The 19,937-nt window shown below is 48.6% G+C and overlaps 1 protein-coding gene across 1 annotated transcript; it reads right to left on the reverse strand.

Annotated features, from left to right (window-relative positions):
• Positions 1-578: 578 nt before the first annotated feature.
• On the reverse strand, positions 579-18,814 carry HTR5A (5-hydroxytryptamine receptor 5A). The gene is made up of 2 exons (XM_027538500.1): positions 17,354-18,814; positions 579-2,055 (listed from the first exon to the last, which is right to left on the reverse strand). Exons 1-2 carry the CDS (start codon positions 18,095-18,097, stop codon positions 1,723-1,725), a joined length of 1,077 nt encoding a protein of 358 aa, XP_027394301.1. The 5' UTR covers positions 18,098-18,814; the 3' UTR covers positions 579-1,722.
• Between the last annotated feature and the right edge of the window lie 1,123 nt (positions 18,815-19,937).

Here is a 19,937-nt window from a genome sequence, read left to right on the forward strand (position 1 = left end):
TTACTCAAACTCATGTCCATTGAGTCGGTGATCCCATCCAGCCATCTCATCCTCTGTTGTCCCCTTCTCTTCCCACCGTCAATCTTTCCCAGCATCGGTGTTTTTTCTAGTGAGTCACTTCTTTGCATCAGGTGGCCAAAGTATTGGAGTTTCAGCTTCAGCATCAGTCCTTCCAATGAATATTCATTACTTATTTCTTTAGGACTGACTGGTTGGATCTCCTTGTAGTCCAAGGGGCTCCCAAGAGTCTTCTCCAACACCACAGTTCAAAAGCATCAATTCTTCAGCACTCAGCTTTCTTTATAGTCCAGCTCTCTCATCCATACATGACCACTGGAAAAACCATAGCCTTGACTAGATGGACCTTTCTTGGCAAAGTAATGTCTGCTTTTTAACATGCTGCCTAGCTTGATCATAGCTTTCCTTCCAAGGAGCAAGTGTTAAAACAAATGGACATAGATTTCCTATTTTTAATATGTTAATTAATATGATTTAGTATGTACAAAATAATACATATAACAATATATCTGTATTGTAATAATTCAGACATGTAATTTTTAAACGCATGCATTCAGAGAATCAGGACACAGCAAACCACAGGCAGTTTTATTGTCCAAGACCTTTTTAAAGTTTTGTCTGATCACATAAACACTGCATCATCACCTAATTGTCTTGCCTCACCAGTTACATTGACGTGTCCACTAAAGTGTTCCCACTTTTCTGCTCTCATCGTTGCCAGTACCGGTCTCACAGTGGGTATGTACATGCCAGTGCGCAGCAGCAGCTAACAGATCAATCACCCATCACCCTAAAGTGCCCCTTTTGGTGAAGAAGCCTTCATAGCCCTTAGTGATGAAACTATGTTTAAGAAGTCAACAACGTTGTGACAGTTTTGTTATTCTAATCTCATGATCCGAGGCTACAAATCTTTGTTTGGCAACATTTGAATAAACTGTATAAAAATGGAACCCATAATAATAAGCAAATTTGACAGATTCTACAGAGCTAGTAGGTATCTCCGTGCTGTGGACAGTTGCTTCAAAACGGAAGGTGGTATTTGATTTGACTTTCAGTTCCAGTTCCAAGCTCTTGGGTTGCATTTTAGAATAAAGTGGCCAGTGGGAACACTTGCCTCTTCCCTAGGTTCGGTGTGCATGTGTGTGGGGCCGTATTGACTGGTCTTGCAGATGTGCCTGCGTACTTTGATATGTTCAGAGAGAATGTTTCGTGGGCAAATATTGGGACATGGTAAGTACTAGGGTGAACTTTCTGGAACCACGGAATGGAGCCCTGGAAGTGGGGACTGTTCCGGGAAATTCGCAGTTGTGGTTTCCTTCCCCCTAGATGTCCCCGTTGTGACTCCTTGTTCATCACTTCCTGTCCTCATCCTGCCTGGACTGATCTGTTTCCTCCCTCCCCTCTGGCTGGTTTGACTTTTCTGGGATGACGCTAAACCATGCTGCGGTGGACTCTGGAGAGGAAAGGGCACTTGGTGGGCCAAGTCCGTGGCTGTTCAGTGCGGAGTGAAGACAAGCAGATAAATGGGATAAAATGAGGTCCTGGGAACTGCCCGTGGAGACTCGCCTTCCTGCCGGGAGCGGGGCAGTGAGCCAGTTGGCTCTGGGGGCCACCCTGGGGACCTCGAAGGCCTGTCTCTGGCAGGTGGTTGCTGGGTGGGGATGGGGAGATGGGCGAGTACCCCCTGCCGTGCCAGCCTCGCGCTCAGCGGTGCCTAGAGAAGAAGTTCTTGAAGGCGCTGTTGTAGTTCTTGTTGAAGGCCGTGTAGATGAGGGGGTTGAAAAAGGAGTTGGAGTAGCCGAGCCACAGGAAGACGCTCTTCCAGGTGGCGGGGACGTCGCAGGCGCACAGGGGCCTGAGGAGCTCGGCGGTGAAGAACGGGATCCAGCAGAGCACGAACACCCCGATGAGGATGCCCACCATGAGGGCGGCGCGCTGCTCCTTCTGCTCGCGCCACGCGTCCCCGTCGGCCTGGAAGGTGACCTTGGCGCGGCGCGCCGCGAGGACCATCTCAGGCCGCTGAGCCGCGCCCTTCCCCTGGAGGAGGCAAACAGAAGCGTCAGGAGGAGCCGCCCGCTCCTCACGCCCGGGCGGGCTGACCCGAGTCACGGGTTGGCCGTTTCCCGCACTTGCACTTCAAGAGAAAGCTTTTACTTGTCCGTCGCAGGGACCCTCTAGGGTCCCCCCACCCCGGGGCCGACAGAGCTGGGTGTTTGCTCACATTTTGACATCTTACCTCTTTGTGATCTCCTTCTGGTTTGTCCCCTGCCCCGACTTTTATGGAAAACAAGAGATGCTAAACTCAGATTCCCTCCACCTTGGCTTGCCCAAGTCCCCTGGAAGGCAGTTTCTCCAGCTTCACGACCCTTCTCTAAGGAAGCGGAATTCCTAGGAAAGGAGGCTCTTTCCTCCATTCCAGCTTTTTAATTTTTTTTTTTCTCCAGATCTTTGGAGAACTGGAATAAGATGTGTCTGATGACAAGGCCCCTGAAACAGGAGGAAATGACGATGGGCTGATGTGCTAAATGAGCAAGTTAGTTGACCCCGTCACAATGTGGGGCAGTTTCTGGGCCGATCCATCATTCACTAGTGGAGAGACTACCCTGACATCAAACTCTGTCCTCTGCAACTCCAGCCTTCTGTGATCCCAGGACACTTGACCTGGAGAGGTACCCAGTCACGCTCCAGGAGCGCACAACCTTCTAGGCAGTGGGCTAGGTCACAGGGTCTGTCCCTCTAACCCACGTAACCAGTTCATGGCTGCATCTACAAATTGTAGTCAAGAGGAACTATTTATAACTTATCATATAGAATAATGGAGCTGAAAATAGGAACACTGTAGTTAAGGGAATGTTAGTTCATGTGTGAATTACTAAATTTATATGATAACCTTCCTGTCATCTATTTGAAAGGCAGCGAAACCCCAGCATTATACAGTTAAACATAAGATTCATAAATACGGAAACAAGTAGTTCATTATTCTTCAGCTCTTAAAAGCATATATAAAATAAGTGACATTGATACTTTCACCTGTGTCTTTCCAGAGCCTCACCTCTGGGTGGAACCACAGTTATCTTTCTTCTTTTATTAGTGTCTATCATGGAATGCATTTCAGGGAGCTAATTGATAGAAATGCAAGCACAGTATTCAGTTTCATTTTTCAGCATAAAGAAAATAGGAAAAGTCACTAATTCCCTTAGTAAAACTCAACCTCAGAATGTCATCAAGGAAGGCATTTCCCCCCATTTCCCCAAGGTGGCAATGAAACAGTAATTCCAGTCCTGACTCTTGAGTCCTTGAGAAGTTCTGTTTCCTTTCAGACTTCTTCATGGGCGACGCTGGCCGCTCAGGGTTTTGAGGCCATCGTGACCAACCCTTAACTCTCTGTAGCACACTTGGTGTAAAGGTGGAGCGTGTAAACCAGACTCCAAGCTCTGGGGTAACGGCAGAAATGAATACAGCAACACATAGCTAGATACGGTAGCTTCTGAACCACGACCCCCTCTCGGAACCTCTCCACCCCCACCCCATCCCCACTCACTGCCTGCCTGCCCCCTTGGTGGTAACTGCCACTCCAGGTCAACTCCAGAAGACCATCTTAGCCCTTCAGATACTCAGATTCCAGTTGTGAGACGCTGTGAGCCCTACAGTGAGACTGCCTCTGTGAGGCCAGCCTTTGGTGAAGGATGAGATACACTCCCAGTGCTCTGCTTTTTATCTGTGGGAGTTTTCTACTGCATAATGGGAAGAGTTACACAGCTTCCATTCTGAGGGGCCACCTTCTGTCCTATTGACTGAGACGCTGCTGGGACATTCAGACCCAGTCCTGACCTGAATCCAAAGGGAATCCACGTCAGAATACAACACAGTACTTCGTTCGTATAACACAGTACTTCGTTCGTACAACACAGTACTTCGTTCGTCTGAGAGACGAGGGATCACAGGGCTGTGTTGTCCAGGTGTGTGCCATACATCAGGTGTAGGGTGTGGGTATGTCTATAAAGGCGAGCATCAGGGAAGGGGACCCAAGTGCCATAAGACAGTTTCACGGCAGCCCATCCCTTCAGGTCATCGTCCCCGTGGAGAAACATTAAATGCCATACACAGGCCTGCTTGCGCAGGTGTGTGGCAGTTGTACTATGAAATCCTGAATGTTTTGGCTACCTGATGCAAAGAGCCAACTCGTTAGCAAAGATCCTGGTGCTGGGAAAGATTGAGGGCAGGAGGAGAAGGGGGCAACAGAGGATGAGATGGTTGGATGGCATCATCAACTCAATGGACATGAGTTGAGCAAGCTCTGGGAGATGGTGAAGGATGGGGAAGCCTGGCGTGCTGCAGTCCATGCAGTCGCAAAGAGACACTACTGAGCAGCTGAACAACAACTATAAAATCCTAGATTCTTCCAGCATACTGTACCTAGGTTCTTTTGAATTTGAACTGTTCCCATGCACAGCATGTGTTCACTGAATTTGTGAGAATTCCCCACTGAGAATTGATGTGCAAGTGTCTCTTAAAGGTTTCCCAGTTTTTTATTCCTAAGCTTGTCTTCAGGAGGGTTTCTCTTGTCAGTGGGACCCACAGATCCATGATCACTTTCTCTGAGTTCTTAGCACAGCAGGTGGGGAGCACATTCGTGGGGCCCCTTTACAGCAGAGAACCTAAATTCATTTTTAACAATTCTTTTCCTATTCCATGCAGTCTTCTCCCACTTCTTAGAATTCTAGTTTGAATTCAAGTTAAACTTTTTCCCCTAAATACATTGTTTTTATGGTTTGTTTTGAGTCGGGAATTTTTATAGGTTAGAGAACTTGTTTCTCAGAAAAGCACGCTCTCTACAGCTTTGATGAGAGATGTAGATCATTTTGGGAGTCATTCAACACCAGCTCACCTGGTGAGCGTGCCATTGGTCTATAATGGCTCCGCTGGAGGAGGGGCTTTGCTGTTGGGGAGTTTCAGCTCCTGGTGTTAGCAGATGGTTGACTTGGTTGCTTACCCTGTGGCTTTCTGACTAAAGGACTCCTTAGCTCTGCTTGTCAACGATCGCAATAAAGTACTTAATCACATCTGGTGTATAGATGCTATTGATTACTCTGTCAGTTACTCAGCATGGTTGTTAGTAGATTCACAGAAAGAGAGGTAATGGGGTAAAAATAAGTGGATGCATTCGAGCCAAGCTTCACTTTTCCCATTTATCTTTGTAGTGTTGTATCATTTCTAAAGCACAAGCCTCACAAGTTAAGACTCCCGTGGAAAAAATTTTATAAGTGAACAGTTGGCCTTGTATCTCCAAACAAATGAATTATTTGGGGGACATGTGCCTATGATTTAGACTTCTCACTCTTGCCTGGAAAATCCCATGGATGGAGGAGCCTGGAGGGCTGCAGTTCAAGGGGTCACTGAGGGTCGGACACGACTTCACTTTCACTTTCACTTTTCACTTTCATGCATTGGAGAAGGAAACGGCAACCCTCTCCAGTGTTCTTGCCTGGAGAATCCCAGGGACGGGGGAGCCTGTTGGGCTGCCGCCTATGGGGTCGCACAGAGTGGACACGACTGAAGTGACTTAGCATATTCTTCCAAAACGGTTATGTGTTCAACAGTGACCTACTATATAGCACATGGAGCTCTGCTCAACGTTACGTGGCAGCCTGGATGTGTGTGTTGGGGGGGAGATTTTGGGGGAGAATGGATACGTGTATACATGTATGACTGAGTCCCTTATTGTTCACCTGAACTATCGCAACAGTGCTAACTGACTACACCCCAGTACAAAATTAAAAGTTTTTTAAAAACTGAAACTTAAAAAAAATGAAGATGGTTATATGTTAAGATAACTTGTTGTTATCTAAACCAGTCAATCCTAAAGGAAATCAGTTCTGAATATTCAATGGAAGGATTGATGCTGAAGCTGAAACTCCAACCAACTCATTGGAAAAGATGCTGATGCTGGGAAAGATTGAATACAGGAGGAGAAGGGGACAACAGAGGATGAGATGGTTGGATGGCATCACCGACTCGATGGGCATGAGTTTGAGCAGGCTCTGGGAGTTGGTGATGGACAGGGAGGCCTGGTGTGCTGCAGACCACGGGGTCACAAAGAGTCGGACACGACTGAGCGACTGAACTGAAGTTGTTGTTTAGTCACTAAGTTGTGTCCAACTCTATTGCAACCCCATGGACTGTAGCCCACCAGGCTCCTCTGTCCATGGGGTTTCCCAGGCTCAAATAATAAAGTAGGTTGTCCTTTCCTTCTCCAGGAGATCTTTCTGACCCAGGGATCAAACCCTTGTCTCCTGCATTGCAGGCAGATTCTTTACCACTGCGCCACCTGGGAAGCCTAGTTAAATAACAATTCACTAGTTAATCATAAATCTAGCATGTCCTTTTATTTCCTCAAACTATTCTGCTTCACCTCCCTTTATCACAGATAATCAATAGATTATCATCAATAGTGGGTATTGCGATTAAGGGATGAAGGCTCTCACCTGGTAAGTGTGGCTTCGGGTGATTGCAGGTAAGACCAGACCATTGTCACATGCAGGATGTACCAGTGAGTTGGGATGTTTAATCTGGGAATGATCCTACCCACCTAGGGAGGGCTTTACAAGGGTCAGAATAAGAACATTTCCACAAGCTTAGGAAAAGACCGTCTGTCCTGTAGTTGTGGTAACACAGAGCCTTGCTGCTTGTTTAAACCCCTCCAGTGAACCCAGGACGGTCCAGCTCTGTGAACAGGCATCGGCAGACCAGCTGCTCAGTGTCGGCCCTCACATCTGACAGCCAGCTGGGTGCGTGCGTCCCTGGGCAGCAGTGAACCAACGGTGGCCTCACTGAGTCACCCCCTGTGTGGGGGAAGTCTGCTCAGCGTCCCTCTCAACGCCCTCCCACCCCCGAGCTCAACACTGTCTCCATCGATGATGGGTGTTCTGCTCTGCTCCGGGAGATGGTGCCAGAGAAGCGTAGCTTTTCTCAATCTGTAGCAAGCCGTGTTTTTATTTCAGGTGCTATGTGGTGGTTGTATCATCTTCGGGCAGTTCTAGAGGTTCCATGGATATCATTTTGAGGACCCTCGACAGGATACTTGGACTACAGGTGCATCCACAGAGCCCTGGACCCCAGCCACCTTTGGATCTGCAGATGCACACCAGTCTCAACGAGCTGAGTGCCAGCCCGCTCCACCGGGCTCTTCTCACTCTGTTTTGTTATCCAAGGCTTTGCAACCAAGTGTGTCTTTAAATGGGCTTCCCCGATGGCTGAGAGTGTAAAGAATCTGCCTGCGATGCAGGAGACACAGGTGATGCGGGTTCAACTCTTGGGTCAGGAAGATTCCCTGGAGAGGGGAATGGCAAGCCACTCTAGTGTTCTTTCTAAAAATCCCATGGGCAGAGGAACCTGGCAGGCTGCAGTCCATGGGGTCACAAAGAGTCAGACATGACCAAGTGACAAAGCATGCACGCACACATGTGTATTTGAATAAGTTCATTCAGCTTAGGCCTTCGTATCAAATAACTGGACCTTTGTTAGAAAGGTGCACCGTTTGGAAGTCGACTTACATCTTATAAAGCTGTTAGGTCTCTTGCTGGAGGTATACCATTGAGCAAAAATGTCATGCCATAACCTACTTATTATATTGCTGTTTTCTTTGTTTTGGCTGTCGTTTGTCTAAATATGCAAACTCTTATTTTCATAGATTTTTTTGCTTTATTTTTTGTCCTGGAATACCTTTTATTTTTCTGTTGAATATAAAAAGGATTGTTCTATAAGGTGCTGGCTTTATAAGCTTCTAATCTTTTCCAAGCCAGACCTGAGGACTAATGATTTGCAGACCATTAGACTTAATAACCAATTTGTCAGAAAGCAGTTGATCAGACTTTGCTTCAAGTTTTTCACAAAACTTAAGTGGGGGCATTCCCTGTCTTGTCAGTTTACGGAATAAATATCACCTGGTGTGGTTGGCATTCCAGCTCATTGATGATTGGGTTGGTCATCATATGGCCCCTTCTTGGCCTCTGGTCAAGGATCTGAGAAACCATTCACAAGCACAGACTGTTGGCCAACCCTGGTGGCCTTTTTCTTATTTGTCGTGCTTTGTTTTAGTCAGAGTCTCAGCCTTCTTCTTTGTGAACTTCTATTTTAAACTGCGCTATAATCCTAACTCTCACTCTTTTCTTGATAAATGTGAAAAAAAGTTTTTCACGTAATAATCTCTGAAAGTCGAAATCAATAAATTAACATATTTAAGTTAGAAGACAAACACTAAACAGTTAAGAATCAGCTTTTTTAGTTGTTCTGCTAAAGCCTTAAAGTCTAACTCTGAGTTGGTCCTAAAGATTTTATAACTTTCCAAAACCTCCCCTCGACAGGAGACTGTTGGATCCCACCAAAAAAAGATACCCCACATCCAAGGGCAAAGGAGAAGCCCCAACAAGATAGGTAGGAGGGGCAAAATTGTGTTTAGAATCAAACCCCTACCCATCCGAGATGCTTGGAGGGCTCAAACAAAACCTTGTGCACACCAGGACCCAGAGGCCCCACAGAGACTGAGCCAGACCTGCCTTTGAGTGTCTGAGTGTCTCCTGCGGAGGCTGGGTCAGCGGTGACCTGCGAGGCGACAGGGACTCTGGCTGCAGCAGGCCTGGGAGGTGTGGCGTGTGGCGTAAGCCCTCCTGGAGGAGGTCACCACTAGCCCCACCATAGAGCCACTGAGCGGATGACCCACAGACTGGAGAACAATTATACCAAAGACATTCTTGCACTGTTGCAAAAGTTCTAGGACCCACAACAGAATTCCCAACCTGGAGATCCGGCAAAGGGACTGAGAACCCAGGGAATTTGACTTTGAATTCCAGTGGGATTTGCTACAGAACTTCCGCAGGAAACGGGCACTTGGAGGGCACAAAGAAAACCTTGTGCACACCAGGACCCAGGAGAAAGGGCAGGAACCCGAGACACTGAGCCAGACTTGCCAGTGAGTGTTTGGGAGTCTGGTGGAGGTGTGGGTCGACAGTGGCCTGCGGCAGGGTCAGGGGCACTGGAGACAACAGTCCTGGCATAAGTCCTTTTGAGGGAGATGCCATTGCCCCTACCACATTTTGGCCTCAGGTCAAACTACGGGGAGGGAACATAGCCCCACCCAAAACCAGAAAATTGGATTAAAGATTCGCTGAGCATGGCCCCACCCATCAAAGCAAGACCCAGATTCCCCCACAGCCAGTCCCTCCCATCAGGAAGCTTCCACATGCCTCTTATCCTCCATCAGAGGGCTGCTTCTGCTGCTAAGTCACTTCAGTCATGTCCGACTCTGTGTGACCCCATAGATGGCAGCCCACCAGGCTCCCCCGTCCCTGGGATTCTCCAGGCAAGAACACTGGAGTGGGTTGCCATTTCCTTCTCCAATGCATGAAAGTGAAAAGTGAAAGTGAAGTCACTCAGTCGTGTCTGACCCTCAGCGACCCCATGGACTGCAGCCTTCCAGGCTCCTCTGTCCATGGGATTCTCCAGGCAAGAGTACTGGAGTGGGGTGCCATTGGGAAAGGGCACCCGGGTGGAAGGCAGTAGGGTAAGGGAACCCAGGAGAACTGCTCTGGCTCACAGTCTTGGGTTTTATGGTGATGGGATTAGTTCCCGGGTGGTCTTTGGCCAATCATTCTAATTCAGAGTCTTTCCTGGTGGTGCACGCATCACTCAGCCAAGATGGATGCTAGCAAGAGGGATTCTGGGAAATGGACGGACACTCGGTGTCTCCTTTCGACCTTTCCCGAACTCTTCTGGTTGGTGGTGGCTTATTAGTTCCGTATTCCTTATCAGGATCTCCTGTCATAAAACAACTCATGCAAATGGTTACTATAGTGCCTGGCCAGGGTGGGTGGTTTCAATCAGTGTGCTTCCCCTAACAACTCCCCCGAGAGACTTCATACTCAAGATACTTCTTGGGAATTGGGGCGGAGGTCTCTTTCTTCTGTAACTTCTTCCTGCTGCCTAGCAGAACAGAAGTCTCTCTCTACCAGATCTAAGTCAAGGTATTTTTTTTTTGCCTGAAACCAGCATTCACCCTTATAATAACAGCAATTTAGTTTGAAACTGTTGGCCCCTCTCAGAGATGAAATAGACAGGGGCCAAACAGAAGACCTAACAGGATGGTCATCTGTGGTCCCCGGAAACAGAAGGCAACATTTGGGGTGAGGATTGCAGGGTTTGTGACCCTTTTTGATTGGTTGGTGCTGAGGGAACAGAGCTGTGCTCCAGGAATCTTGTGTTCTGTCTGAAGTTACCATCCTCCACCTGGGTGGGGGCTCAAAGACATTGTTATGCATATTTCTTTGAGTAGGAACCAGGACTCTGTCTGGAGGCAGAGGCCAGACAGATTGAAAACCACAATCACAGAGAACTAACAAAACTGATCCCATGGACCACAGCCTTGTCTAACTCAGTGCAACTATGAGCCATGCTGTGTAGGGCCACCCAAGACAGACGGGTCATGGTGGAGAGTTCTGACAAAATGTGGCCCACTGGAGAAGGGAACAGCAAACCACTTCAGTATTCTTGCCTTGAGAACCCCATGAACAGTCAGTCCAGTCACTCAGTCATATCTGACTCCTTGTACAGGGGGCGGTGATCAAAACCATCCCCAAGTAGAAGAAATACAAAAAGGCAAAATGGTTGTCTGAGGAGGCCTTACAAATAGCTGATAAAAGAAGAGAAGCTAAAGGCAAAGGAGAAAAGGAAAGATATACTCATCTGAATACAGAGTTCCAAAGAAAAGCAAGGAAAGAAAAGAAAGCCTTCCTCAGTGATCAGTGCAAAGAAATAGAAGAAAACAGTAGAATGGGAAAGACTAGACATCTCTTCAAGAAAATTAGAGATTCCAAGGGAACATTTCATGCAAAGATGGGCACAATAAAGGTCAGAAACGGTATGGGCCTAACAGAAGCAGAAGATATTAAGAGGTGGCAAGAATACACAGAAGAACTATACAAAAGAGATCTTAATGACCCCGATAACCACGATGGTATGATCACTCACCTAGAGCCAGACATCCTGGAGTGCAAAGTCAGGTTGGCTTTAGGAAGCACTGAACAAAGCTAGTGGAGGTGGTGGAATTCCAGTTGAGCTATTTCAAGTCCTAAAAGATGATGCTGTGAAAGTGCTACACTCAGTATGCCAGCAAATTTGGAAAACTCAGCAGTGGCCACAGGACTGGAAAAGGTCAGTTTTCATTCCAATCCCAAAGAAAGACAATGCCAAAGAATGTTCAAATTACTGAACAATTGCACTCATCTCACACACTAGCAAGGTAATGCTCAAAATTCTCCAAGTGAGGCTTCAACAGTATGTGAACCGAGAACTTCCAGATGTTCAAACTGGATTTAGAAAAGGCAGAGGAACCAGAGATCAAATTGCCAACATCCACTGGATCATAGAAAAAGCAAGAGAATTCCAGGAAAACATCTACTTCTACTTTATTGACTACACCAAAGCCTTTGACTGTGTGGATCAAAATTCAGTTCAGTTCAGTTGCTTAGTCGTGTCCGGCTCTTCAGTTCAGTTGCTTAGTCATGTCCAACTTTTTGCAACCCTATGGACTGCAGCACACCAGGCCTCCCTGTCCATCATTAAAATAAACCGTGGAAAATTCTTAAAGAAATGGGAATACCAGACCACCTTACCTACCTCCTGAGAAATCTGTATGAAGGTCAAGAAGCAACAGTTAGAACCAGACATGGAACAATGGACTGGTTCCAAATCGAGAAAGGAGTATGTCAAGGCTGTATATTGTCACCCTGCTTATTTAACTTCTCTGCAGAGTACATCCTGTGAAATGTCAGGCTGGATGAAGCACAGGCTGGAATCAAGATTGCCAGGAGAAATATCACAACCTCAGATGATGCCACCCTCATGGCAGAAAATGAAGAGGAACTAAAGAGCCTCTTGATGAAGGTGAAAGAGGAGAGTGAAAAAGCTGTCTTAAAACTCAGCATTCAAAACACGAAGACCATGGCATCTGGTCCCATCACTTCATGGCAAATAGATGAGGAAACAATGGAAACAGTGCCAGACTTTATTTTCTTGGGTTTCAAAATCACTGCAGATGGTGACTGCAGACATGAAATTAAAAGATGCTTGCTCCTTGGAATAAAATCTATGACCAACCCAGACAGCATATTAAAAAGCAGACATTGCTTTGCTGACAAAGGTCCATCTAGTCAAAGCTATGGTTTTTCCAGTAGTCATGTATAGACATGTGAGAGTTGGACCATAAAGAAAGCTGAGCACCAAAGAATTGATGCTTTTGAAGTGTGGTGTTAGAGAAGACTCTTGAGAGTCCCTTGGACTGCCAGGAGATCAAACCAGTCAATCCTAAAGGAAATCAACCCTGAATTTCCATTGAAGGACTGATGCTGAAGCTGAAACTCCAATACTTTGGCCACCTGATGCTAAAAACTGACTCATTGGAAATGACCCTGATGCTGGGAAAGATTGAAGGCAGGAGGAGAAGGGGACGACAGAGGATGAGATGGTTGGATGGTATCACCGACTCAATGGGCATGAGTTTGAGCAAGCTCTGGGAGTTGCTGATGGAATGAAAAGCCTGATGTGCTGCAGTCCATGGGGTCACAAAGAGTTGGACAAGACTGAGCGACTGAACTGACTGAAAACCTCCCACCTTACACATCCACACCCCCCATATTTCTACTCAGCTTTTCTGAACTTCCTAAATGAACTATCTTTTCCACAGGGGTTTCCTCAGTAAAACAAAATCACATTGTAAAATTGCCAGGCAAGAAGTCAAACACAGAATGTCAGTTAAAACCTTGATTGAGAGCTGAGATATAGGCTATAAGGAAGAATTTTTCTAAAGTGAAAGCCACTCAATCATGTCCGACTCTTTGTAATCCCATGGACTGTAGCCCGCAAGGCCCCTCTGTCCATGGGGATTTTCCAAGCAAGAATACTGGAGTGGGTAGCCATTCTCTTTTCCAAGGGATCTTGCCAACCCAGGGATCGAACCCAGGTCTCGCACATTGCTGGTGGATTCTTTACCACCTGAGCCACCAGGGAAGCTGCTAAACTTTAGGGAGAAGGGCAAAAAACTGTTGTAGAATTTAGAATTTTTAAAGAGTACTGAACAAAATCCTTACTGTCCTAGACTGCAGATCAGCAGCACCTAGTGAAATTAATTAAACTTTCCCTTAGATGAGGAAAAATATTTATAACTAGAAGGATAGAAGAGAGAAGAGCCATATAACATGGCTATGCAAATTTACAATGCAAACTAAAACAATTTCAGAAGCCATTTTTTTAGAGAAGATTGAGGATTCTAAATTGTAAACTATATAGAAAATTTAAAAGCAGTATTCTGATATAAACCCAACAGCTGACGTATGGTCTTGTCCTAAATGGGCTCAAACCTGAATTAGGGAACTTAATAAGAAAAAAATAAATTTAAATGTGAAATTGCCAATTTAGAAAATACCCAGTATGGGGCTAGACACTTCCAGAACGTAGGTAATAAGGGGTCGGAGGGAGTGGGAGGTAGGAGAGAGGTTCAGGAGGGAGCGGACGTGTGTAAACCTATGGCTGATTCACGTTGATGCATGGTAGAAACCAACCCAACGTTGTAAAACAATTATCCTCAGCTAAAAATAAATTTAAAAAGAAAGCAGATAATCAATACAAGATATGGCTCTCTAGATAAAACATCAAGAAGCACGTCTGTTTTAAAAGATCTGGGTGCCTAGATAAGGCCCACAGTAAATGTAAACAGCAGAAGTAACCTTGAAAGCAGCAATATCCCCTTTTGGCTAAAAAAACGACAACCGTCTAAAATCTGCCCAGTGAAGTCATCCCAAGGGAGATATTATCACCAACAACTTCCTGTCCTTCCAAACTTCTAGGGGGAATTGCCTTTAATTGTGGATGTACAACAGTACAGCTTTCTTGTTTATGGTGTGGCTTTTGAAAAGGCTCGAGGGAAAAAACCTAAGTTAATGGAAGAATTCAGTGAGAATCTTGAATAATCCTGTGTGCCAACTTGTAGCTGATATTTCAGGATCCTTATGAGAATCCTTTCATTTCGGTAACACAACTACACATTTAGTAAGCAGAATGTGCCTCCAGATAAAATATACTGCTGTCCTTCAACATTCTCAGATTATAACCGGTCTGTTTGTGAGAGTATCTGCGCTGTGCGTAATTCAGGACATCACTGGAGAAATAGCAGTGGTCCTAGAGTTCTTGCGGACAAGAGACACCACAGACAGACTGAGAGCAGGACTGAGCATGAGAGCTCAGATGGACTCTCCCTGGTTTGTCATGATTTTGCCACTCTGTCCCGGCGTGAACGTGCTGGGGCACACTCCAGGTGGGCTAATCCAGCCACATGACACCTGTCCAAGAACTATTGCCTGTTGAAGCCCACCCCTCGATTCAGTGATCAAGGCTTTTCCTCCATGCCTTGGAGACATTACTCTCATCAATTAAACTAGTCAACCCATCTTCAGAAGTTTTCTTTTTTTTAATTAAACCTTTAAACCTTATGTTACCACGCGCAGTAAATCCCCATTGCTAACTGAGACCGCCCAGCATTTTTCTGCTGGTTGGTTAACCTGGTCTAGTGTCCGTCATCCAGAGCTTTGACTGCTGCTGCCCAGCGCTGTGCTGACAAGTGACTGAGCACGTTGATTGAGGTGCAGTCTGAACATCAGCTCTCCACGGATGAAACTTCAAGGAGAACCAGCAACAGAGCTGAGAAGCTGAGAAACGGTCTCTCCAGAGTGAGGACCAAGAGCTGGAGGGTGAGAACCACGTGCTCCTCAAACTTGGGGCGAGTCCATGTGTTCTGCGGCCCGGAACCAGCCTTCGATGTACTGTCAGTCAAGGACATTTTGTCTCGGTGGGCTTGCTTTTACAAGCCCTCCTGCCGGGTCAGCCCCTCACTTTTGGAAGTTAGGCAGCCAGGCCTGGATTCACTCCAGCAACGCCTGACCAGCAGAGCTGCTCATACAGCTGATGTCAGCCCGCCGAGAACCCAGAAAGCCCCCCAGGCCCTTACAGGCTGGAAATCCAGCTGTGTCTTCACGTCAGAGCCTCAGTCGCAGTTTCATCAGACTTTGTCAAGGGCAAGGCCTCTCTCTCTCGTATGTTTCCAGCTTTCATCTCCGTGCCTGACAGCGGTTAGGCTTTCAGTGCGCATCTGAGGCAAACTCAGAAGGTAAAGAAGCAGGGAAGAAGTGTTGTGTTTCCCTAGGCAACAGGGCTCGTTGGCGGTAGAACTGTATTTAGAAACTTTGGCACCTGCTACCACCAAGAAATCAGGAAGCCTGACTTTTAATCCACCCTCCACGGTAACGTGAGAACAAGGCCAGCTCCACATTTCAGGTGGAGCCCTGGATGGCTTAGAGGCCTTGCAAAGCCATGAGACCCATTTTTGAGTTACCTGGCAGAGAAAGAACATGAAGCAGTGCTTTGCTTCTGCTGTCTCCAGACCTGAGTAGTGATAGCCCCTTTTCCTTCTGCTCCAAACCCTCCAGGACACAAGGACAGTTGCCGTTCCCTTTTAAAGCCGTTTGGTGTTGATCACAAATTGTGTTTACCTGGGTGAGCATCCCGGCAGAAGAGGATCCGTGTAAGGAGGGCTGTGGTGGGCCGTCTGCCAGCCCCCTTGTTCCTGACCCGGAACTGTTCCTGACCCGGAACTGCGGGGGCGCCCACACACGGACACTCCGGCTAGTTTGGAGGCACGCCTACTCGTCGGCACTTCTTGTCCAGTTTAGAAGTCTCATGGGCCAGGGTTTCCCGGATCTGTCCCTGTTGACATTAATTTGTCACGAATTGTCTGTTGTTCCGGCTGTGCTGTGTGTCCCACCGCGCTTGGCATCCCAGGCTCTGCATGCCAGGTGCAGCAGCACCCTGTCCCACGTGTGGATAATCAGAAACAGTATCAGATAACCAGACATTCCGAATGTTTCCTAGGGTAGGGGAGGGTCATTTGGGTGAGACTGTTGTTGTAGATAAAAGGACAGAGGGCCTCTCACCCCCTTTTCCTTCTTTCTTCTAGAATGATGCCCTTCCCCTTCTCCCCTGCCTTCACCTCTGGCTCCTGTAAGCTTGATTGACTGGTTATGCTTGGAATTAGCTGCTGACTCTTGAAAACCACAATCATATCGCAGTGCTCACAACACATGCCTCTCTGCCTGTGTCAGACTCTTCCTAGGCAAAGATGATGTCTTTATCATCCTCTTACCTCCAGCAGCCAGCCCGTAGTACTCACTCAGTGTGCTCATTGAATTGATTTTGTTGTCCCAGAGCTGGTAACAGAGATGGGTGCTGCGTGGATTTCTGGTCTAACTTACACATGTGAATTAGGTTCAAAGGGTCACCCTTGGCAATGAGTGGGAGAGGTTGAACTCTGGTGGTTCCTGAATCTTGCATCACAGGGTCAGATTACTAAGAGTTAACAAAAAGCAGGAAAGTGCGGGTGGAGAGAAGATGGGGACTGAGCCCTCCCGGGTGCTGGAGCAGTTGCTGGGCCTTAAATGCTCCTTGCACGGAGCTGGGGAATTGTCTGCCTTAGGTTTTAATTTCCTCCCTCAGCTTTCCTCCTGTGCCAGGAGGCAAGCCAGTGGTCCCCAGCATGTGTGGTCTGACTGGGGGTGGGGCTGAGGCTCTGAGGGGTAGCCCCAGAAAGTAGCACCATGGCCCATGGGAGCAGATCACAGATGCAGGCTCTGAGACAGGCATGTGAGCAACATCTCTGATCTTGCATCAGGAGAGGAGGATGCTGAGAATGATGGTAATCCATGAGATACCACACTTTTGCAAAATTAATTGCTATAATTTGCAAAGAAAAAATTAGATGGGGTTGAAACACTAATGTGCTTTGCCTGGTATATTCCTGCCAAGTCTTCCTGCCAAGTCAGATCACCGCCCCCCTTCCCACCCCGTTAAACACCCCCTCTTAAGCACAGGAGTCTGCACGTTTCTCATTTATCTGGTGCAGCCCTGGACACCAGCTTCTTCAGACATTCTAAAGGCGGTTACAGATCCACAGAATTTTCAAGCCTAGTGGAACCCTGTAGAATTCTATAGTTCAGACCCTCATACATATGAGGAAATTAATAATGCATGAGTGATGGCATGCTCTGTGAGCAGAGCAAGTCAGAGCAGAGTGGGTGATGCTTTCTCTCTCCCACTTGACCCCCTTCCCTCCCTCCCCTCCCTTGCCCCAAAATACTAAAAATTTTCCACTTCCCACAAACGTGGGGGAAGGTGTGCCGGAGAAGAGGCCTGTGCAAATGCAAGCAAAGTGTTTTTTAAGGGTCCCTTTAACACCCACCTGCACGGTTTCGGATATGGGTGAGACGCTGTTGGTCTTCCGGGGGCCCACGCGGAGTTTGGCGGCCTTGTAGATCTTCCAGTACACAAAGAGCACCACGCCCAGCGGCAGGTAGAAGGCGCCCACGGTGGAGAACACGGTGTAGGAGGGCTCGCGGCTCACCTGGCACTCCTCGCTGCCCTCTGAGTAGGTCTCCCCCCAGCCGAAGAGCAGTGGGGCCAAGGAGATGACGGCGGAGAGCGCCCAGGTGAGCGCGATCATGACGTTGGAGACGCGCCTGCGGGCGCGGAGTGTGTATTCCAGGTGACGCGTGATGGACCAGTAGCGGTCCAGCGCGATGGCCGTCACGTTCCAGATGCTGGCCGTGCAGCAGAGCACATCGCACGCGATCCACAGCTGGCACAGCCGCCGGCCCAGCTGCCAGCGGCGCCCGGACAGCTCGTGCACCAGGCTCAGCGGCATGACCAGAGCGGCTACCAGCACGTCCGAGATGGCCATGGACGCCATCAGGTTGTGCGGAACGCGGTGGAACGTGCGCACGCGGAGAATGGTCGCCAGCACCAGCAGGTTCCAGGCGAATGTGGCCGCCACCAGGAAGCCCAGCAAGGTCAGGACAAGCACCCCGAAGACGGAGAGCAGGGGCAGTCTGGGGCGCGGGTCTGCTGCGTCGAAGCTGCTGCGGTTGGCCTCCCCAGGGGCGGGGGTGGAGAGGGTGAAGTAGCTGAGGTTCGCAGGCGGGTCCATCTCTGGGTCAGGAGGCCGGCTCCGTGGTGTGTAGGAAAGGGGCGCTCAGGAGAACGCACGGTGGCCACTGTGCTGGAAGCCACTCCCGAGGCTTGTGCCCTCTGGCCAGTGGCAGGGTTTCTGGGGAGCGACTATGAAACGGGCCGATCTCCTGCATCCGTGGGAGACGTGTGGCGGAGGGGCGGGCGCTGGGCTGCAAGCCGGCGGCAGATCTGAAGTCCTCGGAAGCTGGGGGCTGCGTCTCTTAGCCAGGGCCCGCCTAAAGGTCGCACTCCCAAGGCGCTTCGCCTCGGCGGAGACGCAGCAGTTTGTTTGCCTAGAGTCGAGCGTCCCCCAAGTGTCGGGGACAAGCTGCGCGGCCCCGGGGCGTGTGGCCGCCGAGAGGGCTGGTGCGTCAGCGCAGTAGTTCTCGCCGCGTGGCCTCCTCGCCAGCCCCTTTCTCTCCGCAGCGGCCGCGGGCTGCAGCCGCAACTCCGCGATGGGGGAAGTCCGGCAGGGACCTGCCTTCTGCTCGGCCCTGGCCCCTTCCCGCCCCGTGTGGGGCCGCGGCCCCGCAGAGCCAGTGCTGGCGCGCCCACCCGGACCCGCCTTATCAAACTGGGGAGCCAACCTACGTAAAGCATCAGCTGATGAGGCCGCCTCTCGGCCCTGAGCGCGCCGCGCTGGCGCTGTCCCGGGTGCTGCCGGCTGTCCCCTCCCCGGCCCGCGCGCGGGGAGCTTGCTGCTGTCCATGGTGCTGCCGCTTCTTCCCGAAATGAGCGCCCCTCGTGGAACGAGTTTACTAAAGAACTTTCCTTGAAATATTCCCCTAAGCACTCCACACCCATGGCCTTTCTAGGGGTGGTCTCGATACCTTGAGAGGGTTCTTCGCTTTCCACAGGTCTTACTTTTAATACCTGTCTTTCGAGTTAAGCTTCCGAGTAAAAAGCTTCCTTGGCAGCTCACACAGTAAAGCGTCTGCTTGCAATGCGGGAGACCCGGGTTCAATCCCTGGGTCGGGAAGATCCGCTGGAGAAGGAAATGGCAACCCACTCCAGTACTCTTACCTGGAAAATTGCATGGACAGGGGAACCTGGCGGGATGCAGTCCATGGGGTCGCAAGGAGTCCAACACGACTGAGCGACCTCACTTTCCGAGTTAAGGGTCTAATGTGATTTCACTGGCTTTTCGGCTCTGAGAGGTTTCCGTGCCTGATCGAATGCTTCTTACGCAACACCTGGCACTTCCCTTAGAGGGTTGTTTTCCTTTAAGGAGGAAGAGCAGGAAAGCCGTTGGCTGCTGTCCCAGAGGTGCTGAGGGATTGGAGGTAGCATGTTTAGACCATTTTCTCCAAGTCATAGAGAAGTTGCACAGTCTCCAGTGAGCTCTACCACATTTGCTTCTTGTGAAGGGAAAAAACGGATGCAAGTTGTTATAAAAGCTCCATCTCACTCACAAAAAGGAGGAGGGCACTTTTAACTCTTTCCCCACACACACTCACATAGCCACACACACAAACCCACAGTAACTGAGAAAATATCGAAGTTCCTATACAGAAGGCATGACTTAAAGCACTCACAGATAGACACATGATATAGCAAGATAAAATAACTTAAAATCAGGAAAGTGAGATGACAGAAAAGTAAGATGGCATTAAGCTTTCTGTTTTTATAAAGTGCATACAATGGGTGTCATTGAAACCTATTCATTCACAAGTGGTTGTCCACAAATGTGGTTGGAAACTTTTTAGCTATTTGAAAATGAGAAAAAGGTAGGCTTCCCAGGTGGCACTACTGGTAAAGAACTTGCCTGCTAACGCAGGAGGCATAAGAGACACAGTTTTGATCCCTGGGTGGGGAAG

This window comes from Bos indicus x Bos taurus, chromosome 4, assembly GCF_003369695.1.
Source record: "Bos indicus x Bos taurus breed Angus x Brahman F1 hybrid chromosome 4, Bos_hybrid_MaternalHap_v2.0, whole genome shotgun sequence".
In the NCBI taxonomy this organism is placed as follows: domain Eukaryota; kingdom Metazoa; phylum Chordata; class Mammalia; order Artiodactyla; family Bovidae; genus Bos; species Bos indicus x Bos taurus.

What these genes read in the sequence shown, in the direction of transcription:
- HTR5A (XM_027538500.1), bottom strand. Translation starts at nt 18,097, where the DNA reads ATGGACCCGCCTGCGAACCTCAGCTACTTCACCCTCTCCACCCCCGCC. An exon ending in CCATATCCGAAACCGTGCAG is followed by an intron (nt 2,056 to 17,353) that starts GTGGGTGTTAAA and finishes TGCCTCCTCCAG; the next exon opens with GGGAAGGGCGCGGCTCAGCG.